General features: G+C 47.8%; 1 protein-coding gene across 4 annotated transcripts in view; it reads right to left on the reverse strand.

The window, feature by feature from the left end:
- FSD2 (fibronectin type III and SPRY domain containing 2) overlaps window positions 1-20,828 on the reverse strand; it is a 44,758-nt gene that overhangs the window by 4,921 nt on the left and 19,009 nt on the right. For 3 of the 4 annotated variants that reach the window (XM_070775198.1, XM_070775200.1, XM_019983406.2), the window contains 10 exons: window positions 17,201-17,906; window positions 16,959-17,054; window positions 14,804-15,034; window positions 13,590-13,612; window positions 12,179-12,300; window positions 9,142-9,297; window positions 6,448-6,582; window positions 5,566-5,716; window positions 2,732-2,865; window positions 1,496-1,628 (listed from right to left, as the gene is read on the reverse strand). In XM_070775198.1, coding sequence (XP_070631299.1) covers window positions 1,496-1,628; window positions 2,732-2,865; window positions 5,566-5,716; window positions 6,448-6,582; window positions 9,142-9,297; window positions 12,179-12,300; window positions 13,590-13,612; window positions 14,804-15,034; window positions 16,959-17,054; window positions 17,201-17,836 — 1,817 coding nt within the window. In that variant the 5' untranslated portion in view covers window positions 17,837-17,906. Of the gene's footprint in view, window positions 1-1,495; window positions 1,629-2,731; window positions 2,866-5,565; window positions 5,717-6,447; window positions 6,583-9,141; window positions 9,298-12,178; window positions 12,301-13,589; window positions 13,613-14,803; window positions 15,035-16,958; window positions 17,055-17,200; window positions 17,907-19,330; window positions 19,483-20,828 lie in introns of all 4 variants that reach the window. The other variant, XM_070775199.1, reaches the window with a different exon arrangement.

The following is a 20,828-nucleotide window of genomic DNA, read 5'->3' on the forward strand; positions in this document are numbered from 1 at the left end:
TCTCCTGCGGTCTTTACCATCTGAACCACCAGGGAACAGATAGTAGGTGCATAACACACATGCAGTAAGGTCAGGAGGGAGCCAGCGTCAGAGGAAGAGACAGTTATGAGACAGCCCAGGACGCAGGCAGGGAGGCTAGATGCAGTTGTTCATCGGTAGCCCCTCTGGCCTCCTAAGTCCTTTCTTCCTTAGAAGATCCTCCTGACTCTGAGACCAGCCCACCAAGAATTCTTTCTATCCTGATTACCAAGAAGCTGAGAACTGTGTTTAATAATTAATCTTAAAAACAGAAATTAGCCCTTGAAGTTAAGCCATGTTTTTTTTTTTTTCATCCACTGCTGTGATTTTTCTATTTCAGTAGGGTACATTTGCCCCCCCCACGCCGCCATTTTTTAGATTTCTTTTTATGTGAACCATTTTAAAAGTCTTTATTGAATTTGTTACAATATTGCTTCTTTTTTGTGGGGGGTGGGGGGGCACTGAGGCATGTGGTATTTTAGCCTCCCCACAAGGGATCAAACCCACATTCCCTGCACTGGAAGGCACAGTCTTAACTACTGGACTGCCAGGGAAGTTCCTTGGCCCCTATTTTAAGTCTTCTTTAAATATTTGGAAAGAAGTAAGGTATAAATGGGGGCTTCCCAGGTGGCACCAGTGGTAAAGAACCATGGACAGAGGAGCCTGGTGGGCTACAGTCCGTAGGGTTGCAAAGAGTTGGACATGACTGAAGCAATTTAGCATTGCATGCAAGGTATTAATAAATGGCACCCCACTCCAGTACTCTTGCTTGGAAACTCCCATGGACGGAGGAGCCTGGTAGGCTGCAGTCCATGGGACTGCTGAGAGTCGGACACAACCGAGTGACTTCATTTTCACTTTTCACTTTCATGCATTGGAGAAGGAAATGGCAACCCACTCCAGTGTTCTTGCCTGGAGAATCCCAGGGATGGGGGAGCCTGGTGGGCTGCTGTCTATGGGGTCGTACAGAGTCGGAAATAACTGAATCGACTTATTAGCAGCAGCAGCAGCAGCAAGGTATTAATACATCATTTCGACCTTAAGCACTAAGTTCTGAAAATAGCATCAGTCCAGACAGACAGGGCGCATCTTTGATGGACACCCCTCCCTCAGGTCTTGTGCCTGCATAATCATCATTCCTTCCACCAGCTTTGGTTTTTCACCAGGAGTTTTGTTAGAAAGTATTGCCCAGTGGGGGAGAGAGCTCTGAGCTCTACACTGAGGGGCTGGGTCTTTGTTCTCCCACTGCTCTGGGAGCCCAGGACTCCACTCAGAAGCCACGTCTCCCCTTCTGACATTGGTTAGACTCCTACTACCCCTCCCCAGTCTCCCCTCCTCCCCTCCCTCTCCCTCATTTCTGGGAGTCAGAGCCTGAAGCCCCTTTCAAGGCTGCATCAGTCATAATCCACCAGTACCCGAATAACAGCACATATTAGGGGGGTTCATGAGCTGTTCAGGTGAGGGGCTGGTACAGTACCTGGTAAACTGGGCGTCGCTGGGGACTGGCTCCTTGGCGGGGCCTCTCCTCTCGCTTCGCACAACCGTGAGCCCATCTTCAGATACAGTCAGCCGGGGATGGCAGGTGTGCTCGTCCAGGGAGAAGTAGCTGCCTGTGAGGGGGGAGGCACACGGAGACCCCCCAAGCCAATCACTCCACTGCTTTCTCCACGTTGCACTCCACACAGGCCGGGGCCTCACCACGTGTGGCCGGAGTTAGCTCCCTGTCTGACACTGGTGAGCCTGGACCTTGCCTGGTGATGCCCTGTCGTGCTAATCATGATGGCAGTTTACATGGGTCGGGTGTTACTGGGTGTCTAGTACTGAGCTAAGCGGTTTGTTGAGTCTTATCCCATTCACACCTTACAAGTATCCAGGTGTTAGTATTTCCATTTTGTAGAAGAGGAAACAGAGGGGCAGGGTGGTCCTATCATCAGCTGTAGATGCTAGAACTCCAATTGGAACCCCAGAGACGTCCCTGGTGGCTAAGACTCCATGTTCCCAATGCAGGGGGCCTGGGTTCCATCCCTGGTCAGGGAACTAGATCCCATGTGTCACAACTGAGACCCAGTGCAGTCAAATAAATAAATGCTTCAAAAAAGAAAATAAAAATAAACATAAGGAATAAAAATAAACATAAAAATAACAACAACAAAAAACCCAAACCCCAAGCCCATCTGATTCCAGTGGCTGCACTCTTCACTGGGAGGCTGTAAATACCTGCAGGTGAACAGGAATTTCTAATCTGCTTGCCAAGGGGAATAGGAATTGAGGGAATTACTAGTGATCAATTTGACAAAGGTTAGAAAAATCCAACTTCCAATGAGCGCAGTGAGAGAGAAGGGAGGAGATCATACAACCATCTCTGAATTATGGTTAAAACAAAGCACGTCAAAAAAAAAAAAGTTACAGAATGGGGATTTCCCTGGCAGTTCATGGGTTAAGACACTTCCAATGCAGGGGGTGCGGGTTCGATGTCCAGATGGGGAACCAAGTTCCCACGTGATGGGTGGTGCAGCCAGAAAAAATAAAGTGGCCCCCTTCTGTAAAATGGGCCCCCAGGGCTTTGATCACCCCTGAGTCCCTTCGTAGCCTGATTTGCCATGTGTTTGTATTAGTGAACGTTCATCGATTTTTCCAATGAAGTCACAGCAGCACTGGGTCTGCCACGAAGGGGTAACTTTGGGTCCAGTGAGTGTGTGGCGGGGGCACAGACCTGTGGTGTGGACGGTGGCGGGCTCACTCCTTGCGCTGGGGCCGCCCACGTTGAGGGCTCTCACATAGATGGTGTAGTTCTGTCGGGGCTGCAGCTGCACCAGGCACTCGCAGGTCGGGATGCCCACAACAGACCTGGGTGAGGAGGCATGCTGACATCACCAAGGGGCTGTGGCAGACAGACCCAAGCACCAGCCCCTCCCCGCTGACCCCCAGCAGCGGCACAGGCAGGAGTGAGGCTCTCCTCAATGCTCCCTCCCAATCGGGTCCCCTTTTCCCATTTTCTTGTATCCTTCCTGTCTGTGGCTCTCGCCCCTCCAAGCTCCCCACCCAGTGTCCCAGGCATCCAGCACTGCACTCAGTCTGGGTCTAACACTGCATCAGTGGGGCGTGCATGCAGTTGAATCCAGTGTGTGTCAGCCTGTCTGGCAGGACCACAGCCTCTCTGAGGGCAGGGGCCAAGTACCACAAGCTAAGCACAGAGCCGGGCTCACAGCAGGCTCTCAGTCTGTGTTTATGAACAAATGATCTGACTAGAGCTGATATAGAGGGGCCCTGGGGGAAACGGAATGTAGCCACTGCCCTCATAGAGCTTCCAGTCTAGAAGAAAGGCACTTCTCAAGCCATCACTGGAAGAAACGTAAGATGGTAACATGACAAGTTGATGGTGTATTATGGAAGGTACAACTAGCTGAGAGGTGTTTTCGAGCTGAACTTTGAAGAATGACTGGGAGGTAAATGGATAAGAAAGAGAATAGAGGAGTCTCTTTCATAGAAGAAGCATGTGCAAAGGCCCTGTGGCAGGAAGAAGGATAGAAAGTAGAAGGCACTATTAATAAAATATGACCCATGTGGTTGAGGAAGGGGAGCTGGTGGGGATAAGCTTGACAGGCAGGAAGGGGCCAGAGCCAGTGAAGGAAGTTTGTCTTCTTCAGGGATGCCATGATTAGATCTATACTAGGAGAGTAAGCACTGCCCAGGTCACCTCGGTCCCTGACCAGCTTTCTGATGACCCCCAGTGTAAAGGGTTTAAAGTATCAGCACAAGTTGCAAAGGAAATCCAAACCATTTGGCAGGGGCGGGGGGAGGTTGGTCAGACCACTGAACTCCCTTCCCTGCTCCTGAGGATCCCTGAAATAGATAACCCAGGTTAGCAAGCCCTGATGTGGTTGTGGACACATGAATTTAGGCCGGGGTTTGGGGGCAGGGGGTGGGGCATATGGCCAGGTCCCAAGCCCAGAATTTAGTGTAGAACAATCTGTCTCCCTAACAGTTGACACCAACCCCTCCTCCTCCATTTCTCTAAAGTTGGGTTGGTGCACAGTAGGGCAGCCCCTGGACTTGGCTGCCTTTCATAAGCTTCTGGACTGCCTGGTTGTAATCCAGAGGCCTAGCCATAATCCCTCCACTGTACACAGCTATAGACTTGTAGGATCTGCAGGCCCTTGTGGTTCCTGAGTCTAGCCCTCTTCTAGCTATGAATTCTTCCAAATCTCTGCCAACCAGAGGGGAACATGAGCCTCCAGGCAGCTGACCACCAGGGACATAATGTTCTTTGTACGTTGAATTCAATTCTCTTTCATTTCTGCTTCTCTTGGTTCTTTCTCCTCCTCAAGTTCCAGCCAGGTGGGTTTCTTGGTTCCTCCAGCGCAGGAAGCTCACTCCTGCCCAGGAGCCAGGCCTTGCCTGCACCCACTCTTCTCAGGCCTCCTCCCTTCCCATCCATCTGGTCTCAGTTCAAATGTCCACTCTCTCCAAAGTAAGCCTCACCTCCACTGCATTCCCTATTTCATTGCGTTTCTTTTCCCTTCATGCTACTGTGTGTTTTAAGCATTTGTTTTCTTGGTTAGGGTGGGGAAACAGTGGAAACAGTGTCAGACTTTATTTTTCTGGGCTCCAAAATCACTACAGATGGTGACTTCAGCCATGAAATTAAAAGATGCTTACTCCTTGGAAGGAAAGTTATGACCAACCTAGATAGCATATTCAAAAGCAGAGACATTACTTTGCCAACAAAGGTCCGTCTAGTCAAGGCTATGGTTTTCCCAGTGATCATGTATGGATGTGACAGTTGGACTGTGAAGAAGGCTGAGTGCTGAAGAATTGATGCTTTTGAATTGTGGTGTTGGAGAAGACTCTTGAGAGTCCCTTGGACTGCAAGGAGATCCAACCAGTCCATTCTGAAGGCGATCAGCCCTGGGATTTCTTTGGAAGGACTGATGCTAAAGCTGAAACTCCAGTACTTTGGCCACCTCATGCGAAGAGTTGACTCATTGGAAAATACTCTGATGCTGGGAGGGATTGGGGGCAGGAGGAGAAGGGGACGACAGAGGATGGGATGGCTGGATGGCATCATTGACTCGATGGACATGAGTCTGAGTGAATTCCAGGAGTTGGTGATGGACAGGGAGGCCTGGTGTGCTGCGATTCATGGGGTCGCAAAGAGTCTGACACGACTGAGCGACTGAACTGAACTGAACTTTCTTGGTTTTTGTCTATTTCCTCCAACTCAGACCATCAGCTCTGTCAGGGTGGGGAATTTGTCTCTCTGGGTCACCAGTGCCCAGGCACCATCTGTACACTCAATACTTGTTGAATGAATAATGGGAAACCCTGGTTGGACTAAGAAGGCAAACCTGAGGTTTACCACTTATTCACTTCTTCACTCATCCATCATTTATCTTCAATCACAACATTCCAGTTACTTCTCATGAAACTAAGCAATCTAAAATCAGGGTTCCTGTGTTCAACTTTCTCTGCAGATGCCACACTTTTCCTAAGCTGTGTCACTGTGTCGAGGCCTCTCGTGCCTAGCCAACGCCCTTTGTGACTCACTCAGTTACACCCGAGGCCCCCGGCGTCTCTGCCTGGGTCAGCTCCACAGTGTATGAGTCCACAGGGTTCAGGTTTCCAGACTCCCAGGAGATGAGCGCAGCCTCCTCGCAGCTCCTTATCTCTTTGCTTTTTATAATGGGGGGACAAGGCGCTAAATGCAGGGGAAACGGAGAGAGGAACAACCCTTCTGTCACATCCAGCCTAGTGCTCCAGAACACATCACAAGCTCTCTCTTCCTACAAGAGGTTCAGTGCAATAAAAGGCAAACCAGGTGTTTCAGCCTAGACAATCATGTCCCCCTCCAAATTCATATGTTGAAACCTATTCCCCAGTGTGATGATAACTGGAGTCTCCAAGAAGTGCCTAGGTCCTGAGAGTTGAAGGGGTTTATTATACAAGGAAACCCAATGAACCCTCTTGCCCAGTTCCATCATAGGAGGACACAGCAAAAAAAGACCACTCTGAACCAGAAAGTGTCCTTCCTAGACACTGAATCTGCTGGCACCTTGATCTTGGACTTCCCAGCCTCCAAAACCATGAGGAATACATTTCTGTTGTTTATAAGCCATCCAAAGTGCAGTATTCTAATAGCCCAAAGGAACACCAGGGAATCACTTGCAGATATCTCTGGAGTGGAGGATGGTTGCATGGTTCAAATGTGTCTGTGAAACTGTGTCCAAGGGCAGTACTTTATCTTCTTTTGAGACCAACTGTGAAAAAATGTCCCTGCCATATCAGGCATACAGATTTGGCGTACTAAATAAAAGGAAGGAAGCGCCAAGCTATTCCTGTCCTTCCAAGTGACACCAAAGCCCTGCCCCCACCAAGAAAGCCGAGACTTCTGGGTCCCCTTCAGTGAAGGTCCTACAAGTGGCCCCTTACCTGTCATGTACACCGCACGCTCACTGGTGGGGCTGAGGCCGGCCCTGTTCTGAGCTGTGACCCAAAATTCATACTGTGTGTTTGGCAACAGGTTTGTCACTGAGCAGTATGTTTCTTTGATGGTCATTGTAACCTCTGGGGGGAAAAATGATAGGAATTAAAGCCTAGAACTTCCCTGGTAGTCCAGTGGTTAGGAATCTACCTGCAAATGCAGGGGACACCAGTTTGATCCCTGGTCTGGGAGGATTCCATATGCTGGGGGGCAACTCAGCTCATGTGCCACAACTACTCAGCCTGTGCTCTAGAGCCCTTGAGCCATGACAAGAGAAGCCACCACAGTGAGAAGCCTGCATACCACAACTAGAGAGTAGCCCCCACTCGCTGCAACTAGAGAAAGCCTGTGCACAGCCACAAAGACCCAGCATGAACATAAATAAATAAATGGAATTCAAGCCCCAAATAGGTCAACTGGCTCCGAGTTCACTGCACTATAATCTATCTTCCCTGAGGTAGATACAGAACTGGCTACCAGTCCCCGTTGGCTGTGTATGCATGCCCTGCTGCAATGACACTCTGCTGATCCTTCCATTGAGAGGACTGGTCTTTCCCACTATCCATCGCAGCTGGGCTTAACCACATGACTTTCTTTGGCCAACGGGACCACTTCAAACATGGTGCAAGCAGAGGTTTGGGCAGTGCTGGGGCACGGGCGCCTTGTCCTCTTCCTGCCAGGAATGCTTCCATTTCCATGAAATGACCCTGGGCCAGCCTCCTGAAGAATATGATCATGATGTGAACAGAGGCCCCTAGTATTGCAGCTGATGCCCTAGACATAACAGCAAGGCCATCCTAGCCTGTCCAGACCCTCCCAAGCTGGCACAGACTAGATCTAGTTCATAGAATTATAATAAATTCCATCCATTTCAAAGAATTGGATATAGTTTATAACAAAACTATCCAATTCATAGAATTATAATAAATAATAAATGTAATTTAAAAAGCTGAAGTGTCATTGATTTACAATATTAGTTTCAGGTGTACAACACAGTGATTCAATATTTCTATAGCTCATATTCCAGTTAAAGTTATCATAAAATATTGTATATATTCCCTGTGCTGTACAATATTGCCTTGTAGTTTACTTTATACATAGTAGTTTGTACCTCTTAATTCCCTACTGCTATCCTGCCCCTAGCAACCAATGAATGAACATAAAATTTTTCATTTTAGCTTATATGTTGGGTATATGTGTGTGTGTGTGTGTGGGGGGGGGGGGGTTACACAGCACAAGCTAACTGATACACCTCTAAACATGCCCAGACTCTTAAGGCAGTGACAGGTCATTAATCCACTCTCTGATATCAGTTCCTTTATAACAAAGTGCTCATTGAAAAGATCTTTACTGGGATGCCCCCAGCAGTCTGGTGGTTAAGACTTCGCCTTCCAATGCAGGGCGTGCAGGTTCGATCTCACATACCTTGTGTCCAAAAAACCAAAACATGAAACAGAAACAATATTGTAAGAAACTCAATAAAGACTTAAAAAAAATTTTTTTAATGTGATCAAAACATAAAAAAAAAAAGTCTTCATTAATCACCAGGACAAAGCCCCCTAACAATGGCATTTTCTGCAGAGGGTGCCAATAGGGCTGATGTGTGGCAAAACCTGCTATGAATCAGATCTGACTTTCTGGTCCTCAATCTCCCCTCCCATGTCCTCTTTAGTCCTTATTCTCTCCCTCATCATGGATTAAACTTACTTTTCTCAAGAACCCCCGTTCCTTCCTAACCCCTGAGCAGACAAATCATCCTCACCTTTGGCATTCAGAAATCTTCTATCTGCATGAATGGGTACAAGGGGAAGAGCTTCAGGCAGGGCGCCTGCGGACTCAACTCTCATTCTGGTTCTGCCATAACTTATGGTGCTCCCGCATGTCCGCTTATCTGTCTCTAGGTCATCCATAAGATGATCTCTGAATCCCTTTCCCACAGTCTTGCTCTGACCCCATGTACACAGAACAGGCCCGGCCAGGCTGGCCCTGATCCTTCAGATGCTCAGCTGGAGCTCCTCTGCTGTCTGACCCCCTTCTCAACAGGAGACTGGCTTATCTACAAAGATGGGGCATCTCCCTCAGCCCTAACCCTGCTCCAGCCAGCTCTACTGTCCTGGAAAGAGGATGAGCTGAGGGCTGCATGAAGTGGAGGCCATGGCCTTTCTACCTAGGAATGTGGGTCAGATTAGCAGCAGCCCTTCCAGGCTGCAGAGCCCTCCTCGACCCCCTGGGGGTCTGCAGACTAACCACCTCCCCCCAGCCCCCGCCCCCCGCCACCAAGGTTCTCCCAACACAGGGTGACCTCAAGGAAAGCCCAGCCACCCTTGCATGACAGGATCTGCTAGAACCCAGCCAGTCCCGCTGGGCCTCCTCGAGGAAGGGTGTCCCCACACGTCCTGCACATGGTGCAGCCAGAGACCCATTATTCCCAGGACAACCCCGATCTGATGGCTGTGGATACACTCCACTTATCTGAGCCCGATGATTCTCCTCAGCCAGGCTTCAACTTGTCCTCCCAGCCCTTCCTGCCATGCTTACCTGCCTGCACGCCATCCTGCAAGGAGCTAGGTGTGCAGATTCACCCCATTGCCGCCTCCCCAGGGCCCAGGCTGGAGCTTGTTTCTGCTCCCGGCAGACCTCACCTGTTTGTTCCTTCCCAGGCGAGCCGTCCTGCACTGGCCGGTAGGACAGCTGATAGCTCTCCACGGTGTCATCGGAGTACAAGCTCCAGCACACTCGGACTGAGGAACCTGTGGCTGAGTTAGGGGCCTGTGGGTTTATCACTGGAGCAGAAGGAGCTAGAAGAGGAAAAGGGAGGAAAACAAAGACAAGTGAGGATCCTTCACTTACAGGACAATCCATCCCTCAAAGCATCCCATGGGCTTCAGAGATAGGAGAGGCAGTCGGGGTGGCCAGGGTGGGAGGCCAGACCTCCCGACCAGGAGCCTCAGTAAGAACTGGTTGTGTCCATCTTGCTCTGACCAACCCACACGAGCTGGGGGAGGCAGGGTTGCTGACAGCCCCTCAGGCTGCGGTGTTTGCAAGTCCTACCCTAGGGAGGGATGGGTCCTTGGACCCACCACACCATCCAGAGGCAGGATGGCCAGGACCACAGCACCGCTGCCCTCAGTCCTACAGTGAACAGAGGAGGGAAAGAGCCTGCAACAACTGGCTCCTTCATTATGATTTCATTACAATGAGAGATGATTAGGTTTGGAAAAACTATGCTTTTTCAGAACCAACTTTTTTTGTTTTTTTTGGACTGTGCTGTCTTCATTTTGGCACGGGGGCTTCTCTAGTTGGGCATGCAGGCTCCAGAACACATGGGCTCAGCAGTTCAGAAGTTGCGGTGCTTGGGCTTAGTGGCCCCGAGGCACATGGGATCTTAGTTCCCTGACCAGGGATCAAACTTGTGTCCTCTGCATTGGAGGTGGATTTTTAAAATTATTTATTTATGGCTGTGTTGGATCTCTGTTGCGGCACAGGCTTTTCCCTAGCTGTGCCGAGTGCTTGGGCTATTCTCACTACAATGGCTTCTCTTACTGCGGAGCACAGGCTCTAGGGCACACTGGCTTCAGTAGTTGTAGCACATGGGCTCAGTAGGTATGTATTCTGGGCTCTAGAGCACAGGTCAGTAGCTGTGGTGCATGGGCTTAGTTGCTCTGTGGCATGTGGGATCTTCTTGACCCAGGGATCGAACCCATGCTTCTTGCATTGGCAGGCGGATTCTTGACTGCTGAGCGACCAGAGAAGCCCTGGAAGGCAGATTCTTAACCAATGGCTCACAAGGGAAGTCCCCAGAACCAACTTCTTTTGAGTCCATCTACTGAGTTAATACTTTTCTTCCCTGTGGGTTAATAATTCTTCCTACCCCACCCCACACACATCCAAGAAACATTCCTTGTTTGTCTTCTGTAATTCTTCACCCATGGCAGCATCTCCTTCCATCCGGGGCTTTAAAGAACATCCTTATTTTCAAATTCTGAAATTGTTCAGACCAGGTAGGACTTCATGGAATGTACTCAGCTTTTCCTTGCTGGTTAGGGGGTGGAAGGCCCCTAACATGACAGAAGTGAGAAGAAGAGAAAGAATCTGTATCCCCACGTGATGTAGCTCAGGATGCACAGCAGGTGCCCTGTCATACCCTGCAAAGAAGAGTCCCCTCCGGGGAGGCAGTAAGAAGAGGGATGGCCCTGGATACAGGCTGGGGGCTGATGGTCTGCCTGGGCCCCGGACACGGGAGGGTGAGGAGAAACCACCACTGCGTGTCTCAAACACTGACTTAGGCAATAGTGCCTTTCCTTCAAAATCACTGGGTCTGATTATTTAGGCAATACCGTCCTCAGATCATCTGAAGGACTTCACAGCTCAGCAAAATCTCCCCTCAACCTGGGGAGTCTAAGATGGCCTCCAAGACTCCGATTAAGGATGTTTATTATAGTATGGTTTATAAGGATGAAAAACCTAGAAGCATCTCGGCACCAACAGTTGAGGATTAAGATATACAGCCATTAAAATGATGTTGCAGAAGGATTTATCAGTGAGAATTAAGTACACAGATTAAGGTATAGAGCCATTAAAACGATGTCATAGAAAAATTTATCAGTGCAAAATAATATTCATCACAAATGTTTCGCTAGGAAAAAAAAGCAGGTTATAAAACAGGATGATTTCATTTTTATTTAAAAAAACAACACGTGTATAAAGGAAAAACCTAGGACTTCCCTGGTGGTTCAGTGGTTGTGAATCTGCTTGTTAGTTTAGGGGACATGGTTTGATCCCTGGTTTGGGAAGATTCCACACGCTGTAGGGCACCTAGGCCCATGTGCCGCAACTACTAAGCCCGTGCTCTAGAGCCCATGAGCCCGGGCTCCACAAAAGAAGCCACTGCAACAAGGAGCCTGCGCACTGCAGCTAGAGAGTAGCCCCTGCCTGCTGCGGCTACAGACAGCCTGCATGCAGCAACGAAGACCCAGCGCAGCCAAAAATTAATTTTTAAAAAGATTGTAAAATCGTCTTTTGAAGAAGGAAAATCTAAAATGATAATATAAAACATTTTTCATAATGTTGCTGGGTGTTGCTGGATGAAAAAGGAAAGATGGTTTTAAAGTCTAGTATCAGTCTTAAAAAATGAGTCCTCATAAGATGATTTTTAAGAGCTACCTGGCACCGTGTGACATGCTATACATACATTACTCATTTATTTTTCATCATGTCCTCATGAGTCATTGTTATGTCCATTTTACCAAGGAAACCAAGGCTCAGAGAGGTTAGGTAAGTTGTCCAGGGTCACACAGGTAGGAAGTAGTAGGGCTGGGATTCTCACCAGCTCCATAGGATTCTAAAATCCATCTCTTAATCCTATGCTAAAAACTACCACTTGAGAGGGACATAAATACAACATTCAAGGAAATAAAACTTGGGATACTTGTTTAGAGTAAGACAGGCTGATGGGGACCAGATGCTGGCACCCTGGAGAGGGATGGAGGATATTTATCCCAGGAAGGTCAACCTCTGTTTTCACCCTTACAAGCCATAAAGACAAAAACACGAAGCTCATGCAGCTGGTGGGGGAAAATGCCTGTTTCTAGATCTTTATGATTTTTTTTAGCCTTCAAAGTTTTTAACTCAAAGCTCAGAGAAACTGGTGTCAAGTATGCATCCAGGTGAGACACGCACCTGGGATGGTGTTTATGGAGCCCATCAGCTCCTCCACATCAGAGAAATCCAAGGTCTGGTCTTCAAAGTCGGGCTGCGCTGAGATCTCCTCATCTGTTTTTGTTTTCAGGAATTTTCCAAGTCTATCAGTATAAAAAGACACACTAACAAGAATGGAGGGATACTCTTCCCCAGGGTCACTAGCGAGCAGCAACTAGGGCCTCTTTACTGAACTCTTTTTTTAAATAATTATTTTGTTTTTGGCCGCACCAGGTGGCATGTGGGATCTTAGTTCCCCAACCAGGAATGAATGAACCTGCACCCCCTGCATTGGAAATGTGGAATCTTAACCATTGGACCTGCCAGGGAAGTCCCCAGCTGAACTCTTATTTGCTTATTTTAAAACGCTGTGGGCGGCCTTCTGGCCTATGCTTCAGTGACTGACCTATGAAGTCACTGGAGGGGATAGGTGTGGCTGGTTTACACCTTTGAGGAGAGAAGGGGTAGGGTCATGTCAGAGAGTGGGGGGCTGGGGGATGTGGGCCAAAAAGCCCCAGATCCACACCTTCTGGAAGATCCTTAGATGCTGACCTGGGAGCTCCCACCTCCACACCACCCCAGGACCCAGAGACACGCAGCCTCTTAACATGGTCAAGTGCCCTCAAGTTGATGAGCATGAACTGGGGCTCTGGGTCTCCTGCACCTGCTCCGGGCTGTCACACGGTTTGTAAGGAGCAGAGGCAGAATTTGAAACCATGTCTGTCTTTTGCCAAAGCTTATGCTCTGAACCCTGATGTTATTAAACTTCACTGTTTGTGTTGCTTTACAGATATTGTCTGATTTTATTCTCACAAAGCTATCCCTGTTTGTCAGTAAGGAAGGTGAGTCCTAGACTGGCTGGACTTGCCCAAGGTCATGGGGGTATCAAGATTTAAATTCCTGTCTGACTCCAGAATGTGCATGCTTTCTGCTGCACACAGTCTGGGTTCTGGCTTAGCTGGGGGACACTGGGGACACTCTGACTTTTTTGCTTTTTGACCACGTGGCATGTGGGATCATAGCTCCCCAAACAGGGCTCAACCCACGTCCCCTGTGGTGGAAGTGTTGAGTCTTAATCACTGGACCACCAGGGAAGTCCCACTCTCTGGATCTCTGTTCCTCCTGGTGAAAGGAGGGGCTCGGGGAAACCCCATCCCGGCTTGAAGGCTGAGTCTCACCATATGCTCCCTTCCAGCTCTGCGATTCTAAGCTTTGGTACCAGAGGGTCCTTGTGGTCCCACACTATCATTCCAAAGCCGGTGCTATTTACTCTTAGGGGCAGACACAAAAGCTGAACCTGGGAGCATATAACCAAGGGCAACTGATACCTAGTCAGGTATCTAGAGGTAAAAGGAACAGAAAAAGAAAATACATGTCAGAATAAAAGTACTACCTGTCAGCCATAGCCACAGCATCCTAAAAAGGAGGAGAAAGAGAAAAAAAAATCAAACTGATTTTGGAAATAAATTTCTTTTTCAAACTGTAGAATAATATAAATGTATCTTAAAACTTGGAAGTTAGTAGAAGAGAAAAATCAGCCATGTCCACACCCTAAACAAAGACGACTCTTACAACACCTATGCAGTTTCTTCCCATTAACATGACGTGAGCACTTTCCAGGTGACAAATGGTCTTGGGGATCATCAATTTGAAAGACTGCGTCACGGTTCATTGAATGGGAACTCCATCATTTACTCTATTGTTGTACATTTTGGCTGTTTCTAATTTCTCACTACTATAAATAACAGAGAAGACATACTCATACATCTCACTTTCTCCACATTCTAGATTATGTCTGTGAGCTACAGTGATATTGTGGACAAATTGGTTCAAAGGTCTGAGTGTTGAAGGCTCTGACAGTGGCTGCCAACCTGCTGTCCAGCTTCCATCACGCACCCCGCCCTCACCCCAGGCATGGCAGGACGGAGGGGCTGTGGGCCCTGGAGGATCACTATGGGCGTGGCCACTGGAAAGGGCATATGTGGCAACTAGGAAGCTCTGGAGGCTAGGGGCCCCTCCCTCACATCCTGGATCCCACGTCTGCCCCATATTCCTGTGGGACCCTAAAGAAAGGAGACCCCAGCTCTGGCTGAGATTGAAATTCCCAGTCTGGCTGCATGGGAACTTGGAGTCAGATTGAGGAGGATTTTAAGGACTTTTTTTGCATGTCTGAGCTTATGAACTAAGATGTCTAATGGTAGCACTTGTTACTGAGAAACAGGAGGTACCTTTCTAGCCTGGACATCTTTCTCCCCCGACCTCTGAGAGACCATCTGAGATGGCCAGAAAAGTCTCAGAGTCCTGTTTTTGCCCCACTCCACGGTGAGAGCACCTATCTCTGGATAACCAGGACAGCGGAACAGACTCTGGTGTTAGCTGAGCAGTGGTGGAGGGGAGGGTCACACTGTGTATGAGACTGCTCGGCTACCCACGGTGAAGCTGTGCAGTGAGATGGGGGATGTGTTGTCATGGTTACACATCCAGTGGAATCAGATGGATGCTGACCATGAAAGTCAGTTCCAACCCCAGGCAGAGAGGGGACAATCTAACCTACTCTGGCCATGACTGTGATTCCAGTTCATTATTTCGTTTCACTTCATTACTGACCTTTATGAAATCAACCTTCTCTTCATGACACATCTCCTCTATTGTTTCCATTAGTTCTTTGCAGGTGTCAAGATTTTCTCCACAGTTGACCAGTTGTCCATACAAAGCTTCCAGTTTCTCTTTCTTTTTCTCCCCTAGAGCTTGTATTTTTTCTTCGTATTTTTGGGCAAGTGTTTCCAAGATCTCATTGTAATGAGACTCAAAGTTTTGTTCTTGTCTTCCAAAATTCTCCTGCAAGATATAGTTGATCTCAGCTGTCATTTCAGTGCATGTATGTTGACTGCAGAGTCATTTGGGGCATGAAAATGCATCTACTCAGAGATGTTTTGGTCCCTCCCTGTTAATCTTATTGTCTCTTGCCAGGGTGCTGAGGTGGACAAAGGTGGAAGTAGGACCAGGCGTCTCCAGCTAGAACCCCAGGGATAATCTTAACAAGCAGTATTGCTTTCTTTGCTGGTGGCATTTCACAATCCTCTTCCCCATACCCCACCCACCTCTGGTGTAGCCACCACCCATCACCATGACAACCGACCCGGAAGATTTTCATGATTATCATTACCGTAATGAGTCAGCCTGCCACTGGAACTCTGGACCTTAACGTGAAGACGTCTGCCCTGGAAGAGTCCTACCTAACTTGCTTTCCCTCTTGAGCTCTCAACATCTCATGACATTCACCTCCACTCCTTGATGGTTGAATTATACAAACATCAGGATCACACAGATCCTCATAACAACCAAGAAACAGATGCAGGGGGAGGGGAATAACCCAGATGGTGCCGCCTAACAGATCAGAAAAAGCAGGAAGACAGAGAGAGGGCTGTGCCAGGATTTAATCCTGGAATGCAATGGATGGGGAATATTAATTAAACTTTATCAACTCCTGGTCCCCCTTAGACTGGAAACTCAGGAGAGCTCTGTGGGTTCAGGGAGTACTTACTGAGTATTGACTGTATATGTAAGACTTGCTCAGAATGCTTGAAGAGAGGGAGAAGTGGTAGATGACCCCCACCAGTGCTGAGTGTAAAGGAAGAGGTCAGAGTCCTTACAGAGGGTGGAGACACCGTGAACTGAGAGCAGCGGGCAGCATGGAGTGTAGGGCGCTTCTTCCTGGCTGCTGTACACTTACCCTCCTATCGCCCACCACCCAATGCTTAGATGTGGAAGGGCTGGTCCTTTCCCTGTGTCTCCCATAGGAGACTAGTGCAACAGCTCCCCTCCCTTTTAGGACTGGGGATGGGGAGGAAAGTCTAGCTTCATAGGAAAGGAACCCAGGGCTTAGTTCATTCACACAAGATGCTCCCACTGATGCACTCTGAGGCTGCATTAACAGAGGTAGAGCACCCACACGAAGGGAGGGGACATAGGAAGTCCTCCGGTCCCATTCCTGGGCTACCTCATCCGGATGGCTAGGTTGTGTGCTGGTGTCCAGCAGTAGATGATACACCTACTAGGCACACCCAGGGAACTGTGACATGTTTGGTGACAGGCACAGAAACTTACTGGCGGTGTGAGAAATAGGTAACATCTAAGGAAAAGAACACATCAGTGACAGGATGGGTGACTTGCAATGTCTGCTTGGCTGGCCCATGAAAGAGTCCTAACTTATAGTGTGAGTGGAGACGTAAAGATACTGAAGACCCAGCCCGTGAGAGCTAACAGTTCGGTAGGGAATGCTGCCAGGTAATTGGTTCCACGGGATTATGCCCCTGTGCTCGGGAAGGCCGGAGAAGGCAATGGCACCCCACTCCAGTACTCTTGCCTGGAAAATCCCATGGACGGAGGAGCCCAGTGGGCTGCAGTCCATGGGGTCGCTAAGAGTTGGACACAAGTGAGCGACTTCACTTTCGCTTTTCACTTTCATGCCTTGGAGAAGGAAATGGCAACCCACTCCAGTGTTCTTGCCTGGAGAATCCCAGGGACGGGGGAGCCTGGTGGGCTGCCGTCTATGGGGTCGCACAGAGTCGGACACGACTGAAGCGACTTAGCAGCAGCAGCAGCAGCAGCAGCTACGGGAAGGCAGACAGAGGGGTGAGGGAACAGGAGCGGCATCAACACCATACATTCCAAGAAACAGGTTCCCTAATTCATACCAGACACAGCTGCTGACTCAATCACTCATGGCTGCATGTATCTGAGTCATTGAGCATGCTCTTACCTCCACCGTGATGAAAACTTCTTCTAAGTGACTTGCAAAGTTTTCCATTTCAATAATTTGCTTTTCCAACTTGTACATATTTTTGTGAATTTCATCCTGTCAAATAGAGGATCCCAAGAAGACATTAACACTATGTTTTCTCTCTCTCTTTCATAGAAGGCATTTTAGATTCATTTCCCACCTACATACTTGAGATACAAATACAATCTCAACAGAAAGAAGACCTAAGCAGACCTACTTACCTTGGCGCTCTCCAGGGCTTTACTGAGCGGAGTCACCTCATGCTGCTTGTGTTCATCCTGATCCTTCTCCGACGCTCTTATTGGAGTTTTGCAAGTGACACAGAAGACGTCAGCCGCTTCTTCCTCGTCCTCCTCCTCTGGGATGACGTAGCACTCGTACTCCTCGCTGGCACGGCCGTGGCTGTACCTGTAGGCTTCCCGCAAGTCCTGGCACTGGCCTGCTGAGCCCCACCCCATGAAGCCCAGGTCCTCACCCTGAGCCGCCTCACCAGTAGGTCTCCAGTCTCTCTGCTCACTCCCCATCATCATATAAGAAGGATATTCTGAAACCTCTATTCTGGGTGTGTTTTCCTCAATAAACTCATCCCCTAATTCGTGATCATCTTCAAGTCCATAGAGATGGACAAGTTCATCCACTTCCTCTCCAAGGTCTCTCGGAGCCTTCACTTTCACGCCCCCTCTCATGGGCTCATGGGTCATTTCAGCTTGGACACCTTCTCTTCTCATCCGAGTACTCTCTTCTGGGAAGATCTGCAGTCTGTCTTGAGAGTCATACAGATCCATGTGATAGAAGCGGAAATCCTTAGAAGCAGCAGACCTGCCCAGCCCCGGTGCCTCCCCAGCTCCCTCCTCCATTGTAGCTCCAGGCAGCACCTCTGCACAAGGAGGACTCTTCCTGGACAGTCCTTAGTGGATCTCCTGGGTCCTAGAACACAAAACCCCATTTCTGAGAAGGTCGTTGCAGTAGATGGTTATTTTATTGGGCTCAACTCATTCGCATTAAAAAAAATAATTTCATCTGAGCAGCTCAGTTGTAGTTTCTCTTTCAACAATCTGTAAGGAAAGGTTTGCTTTCTGCAGGAGGATGGACTTCCTGAAGCTCCAATACTTTGGCCACCTGATGCCAAGAGCCAACTCATTGGAAAAGACCCTGATGCTGGAAAAGATTGAGGGTAGGAGGAGAAGGGGGCGACAGAGAATGAGATGGTTGGATGGCATCACTGACTCAATGGACATGAGTTTGAGCAAACCCTGGGGAATAATGAAGGACAGGGAAGCCTGGCACACTACAGTCCATGGGGTTGCAGAGTCAGACATGACTGATAACTATACAATGACAACAAAGCTTAAAAGAGACAGGAGAAATTATGAACAAAAATATAAATTGGGGGCTTCCTTGGGTGGCTCAGTGGTAGAATGCCAATGCAGGAGACACGGGTTCAATATCTGATCCTGGAAGGTCCCACATGCTGAGCAGCAATCGAGCCCGTACACCACAACTACTGAAGCCCGTGCGCACCAGAGCCCATGATCCGAGAAGCCACCCCAGTGAGAACCCGTGCATCACAACTAGAGAGTAGCCCCTACTTGCTGCAATTAGAGAAAGCCTGTACAGCAACGAAGAAACAGCACAGCCAAAAATAAATAATTAGTTAATTAATTTAAAAAAACAATCTGAGCACCTCAGTTGCAGTTTCACTTTAAACAATCTGTAAGGAAAGGTTTGCTTTCTACAGGACCATGGACTTCCAAAGCTTGAAAGAGACAGGAGAAATTACGAAACAAACAAACTATAAATTGATTTGATTAACAAATGATCTCTATACATTTAAAAACCTAAAAATCCCCAAAGGCAAAATAACAGGAAGTGTTTCAGGCAATTATTATTAAATAAATTATGTAGATTAATTGAAAAGAAAAATCTCAGTAGTAAGGAATATTCACAAAATAATTTCCTTTGCATATAATGTTACCTATAGAAAACCATTTGGAAAATAGTTCATCCTTATGAGTAACAGGGGCTTCCCCAATGACTCAGTGGGTGAACAACCCACCTGCAATGCGGGAGACACAGCAGATGTGGGAGACTTGAGTTTGATTCCTGGGTTGGAAATATCCCCTGGAGGAGGAAATGGCAACCCACTCCAGTATTCTTGTCTGGAAAATCCAATGGACAGAGGAGCCTGGCGGGCTGCAAAGCGTCAGACATGACTGAGCGCATAGACTCATGTATGAATAACAGAGAATAAACATGTAGATGCTGTTTTGCCTTTCAAGCCCCAAGACTGGGGAAGGATCCATGAAATGAACACTCTTATATGTTGTTGGTTAGAATGTACACAGTCCCACCTTTCTGGAGAGTGAATGTGGCAACATGGATCAAGAGCCTTAGAGATGTTCCCGCCGCTCAGGGACTTCCCTGGTGGCCCAGTGGTTAAGACTCTGCTTCTAGTGCAGGTGGCCAGGTCTGATCCTTGGTGGAGGAACTAAGAGCCCACAAGCTGCGCAGCCAAAAATAAAAAAGAGTTCATACTTTCTAACCTAATAGACCTTTTCTAGGACTCTAAAGAAAAAAATCTCAAATATAGCAGAAAACATTATTTCTATACAAAAATGTCCACCACAAAAATTTTTTATAATAGCTGAAAAATAAAAACTGTAAAGCTCTAATGATTAGGAGAATCATAACAAAACTAGAATATGTACACCCTGTAAAATATAATGTAGCCTTTAAAATGTTAGGGAGAGCAAATGGTACCTTGGGGAAAGACTTATAATATGATACTAAGTAAAATAAACAGAGTACTCAGTATATATAGACTATGAGGTCTACTATTTTAATGGAGGTGCATAAAATCTAGAAATAAATAATAATAACAGCAGCAAATACAATATTAGTAGTAGCTACTGCATGTTGAGCACTTACTGTGTATTTTCTCCTGTGCTAGGCAATTAATTAATTTTTTTTAGCCACAGGGCATGTGGGATCTTAGCTCACAGACTAGGGATCGAACCTGTGCTCCCTGCAGTGGAAGTGCAAAGTGTGAACCACTGGACCACCAGGGAAGTCCCTGTGCTAAGAAATTTTACATACAGTTTTCTGTGCGGTAGCCACTACTATTATCCCCATTTTACAGACTGGGAGACAACTGGCTCCCAGAGGGTATCTTGTGCAAGGAAGGTCACATGGCTAGTAAGTTGTTGAACTGGGATTTGAATCTGAGTGTGTGTAGTGGTCATGAGACTGAGCCTTGCAGACATCCACTTATAGGGGCCATAACCAGGGGTTTCAGCTACACTCTGAAAGTCACTGTCACATTCGCATGGAGGACACTCTTCCTGTTGGCGTCTCCCATCCGATGACAAAGCGTAGCAGGGACACTAAGGCAGATCCATTTCTGATTGACACAAAACTACCCTGGTGGCAAACCTTGGCTGCAGGACTCCTTGACAGCCATGCCAGACCTTTCCTAGAGTGTGTGGTGGGCTAGGACGATTCTCCAACCTTCCTTCCTTCTATCCATATCTGACCCCAGCCTTTCCTATCTTTCTCCCCTTTATAATCTCACACAATAAAACAGCGTGAGATTATAATTTATAATTATAGTCCCCTAATAAGACATAGTCCCCTATGTTTTATTTATATTCATCTAGTCCCCTAGATTATAGTCCCCTAATAAAACAGTGTGTATCTAACTTCTAATTTGGTGCCTGTTTCTTGGAAGGCCTTGTTAACACAGTCTGTTGGACTATAAAGTCCCTGCTTGCTTCTTGGCACACAACTGCCATTATATTACTTTTTGGTAATACTTTAGTGTTTGTTGCTCAGTCGTGTCCAACTCTTTGT

The sequence above is a fragment of the Bos indicus genome, chromosome 21 (genome assembly GCF_029378745.1).
Source record: "Bos indicus isolate NIAB-ARS_2022 breed Sahiwal x Tharparkar chromosome 21, NIAB-ARS_B.indTharparkar_mat_pri_1.0, whole genome shotgun sequence".
NCBI lineage: Eukaryota > Metazoa > Chordata > Mammalia > Artiodactyla > Bovidae > Bos > Bos indicus.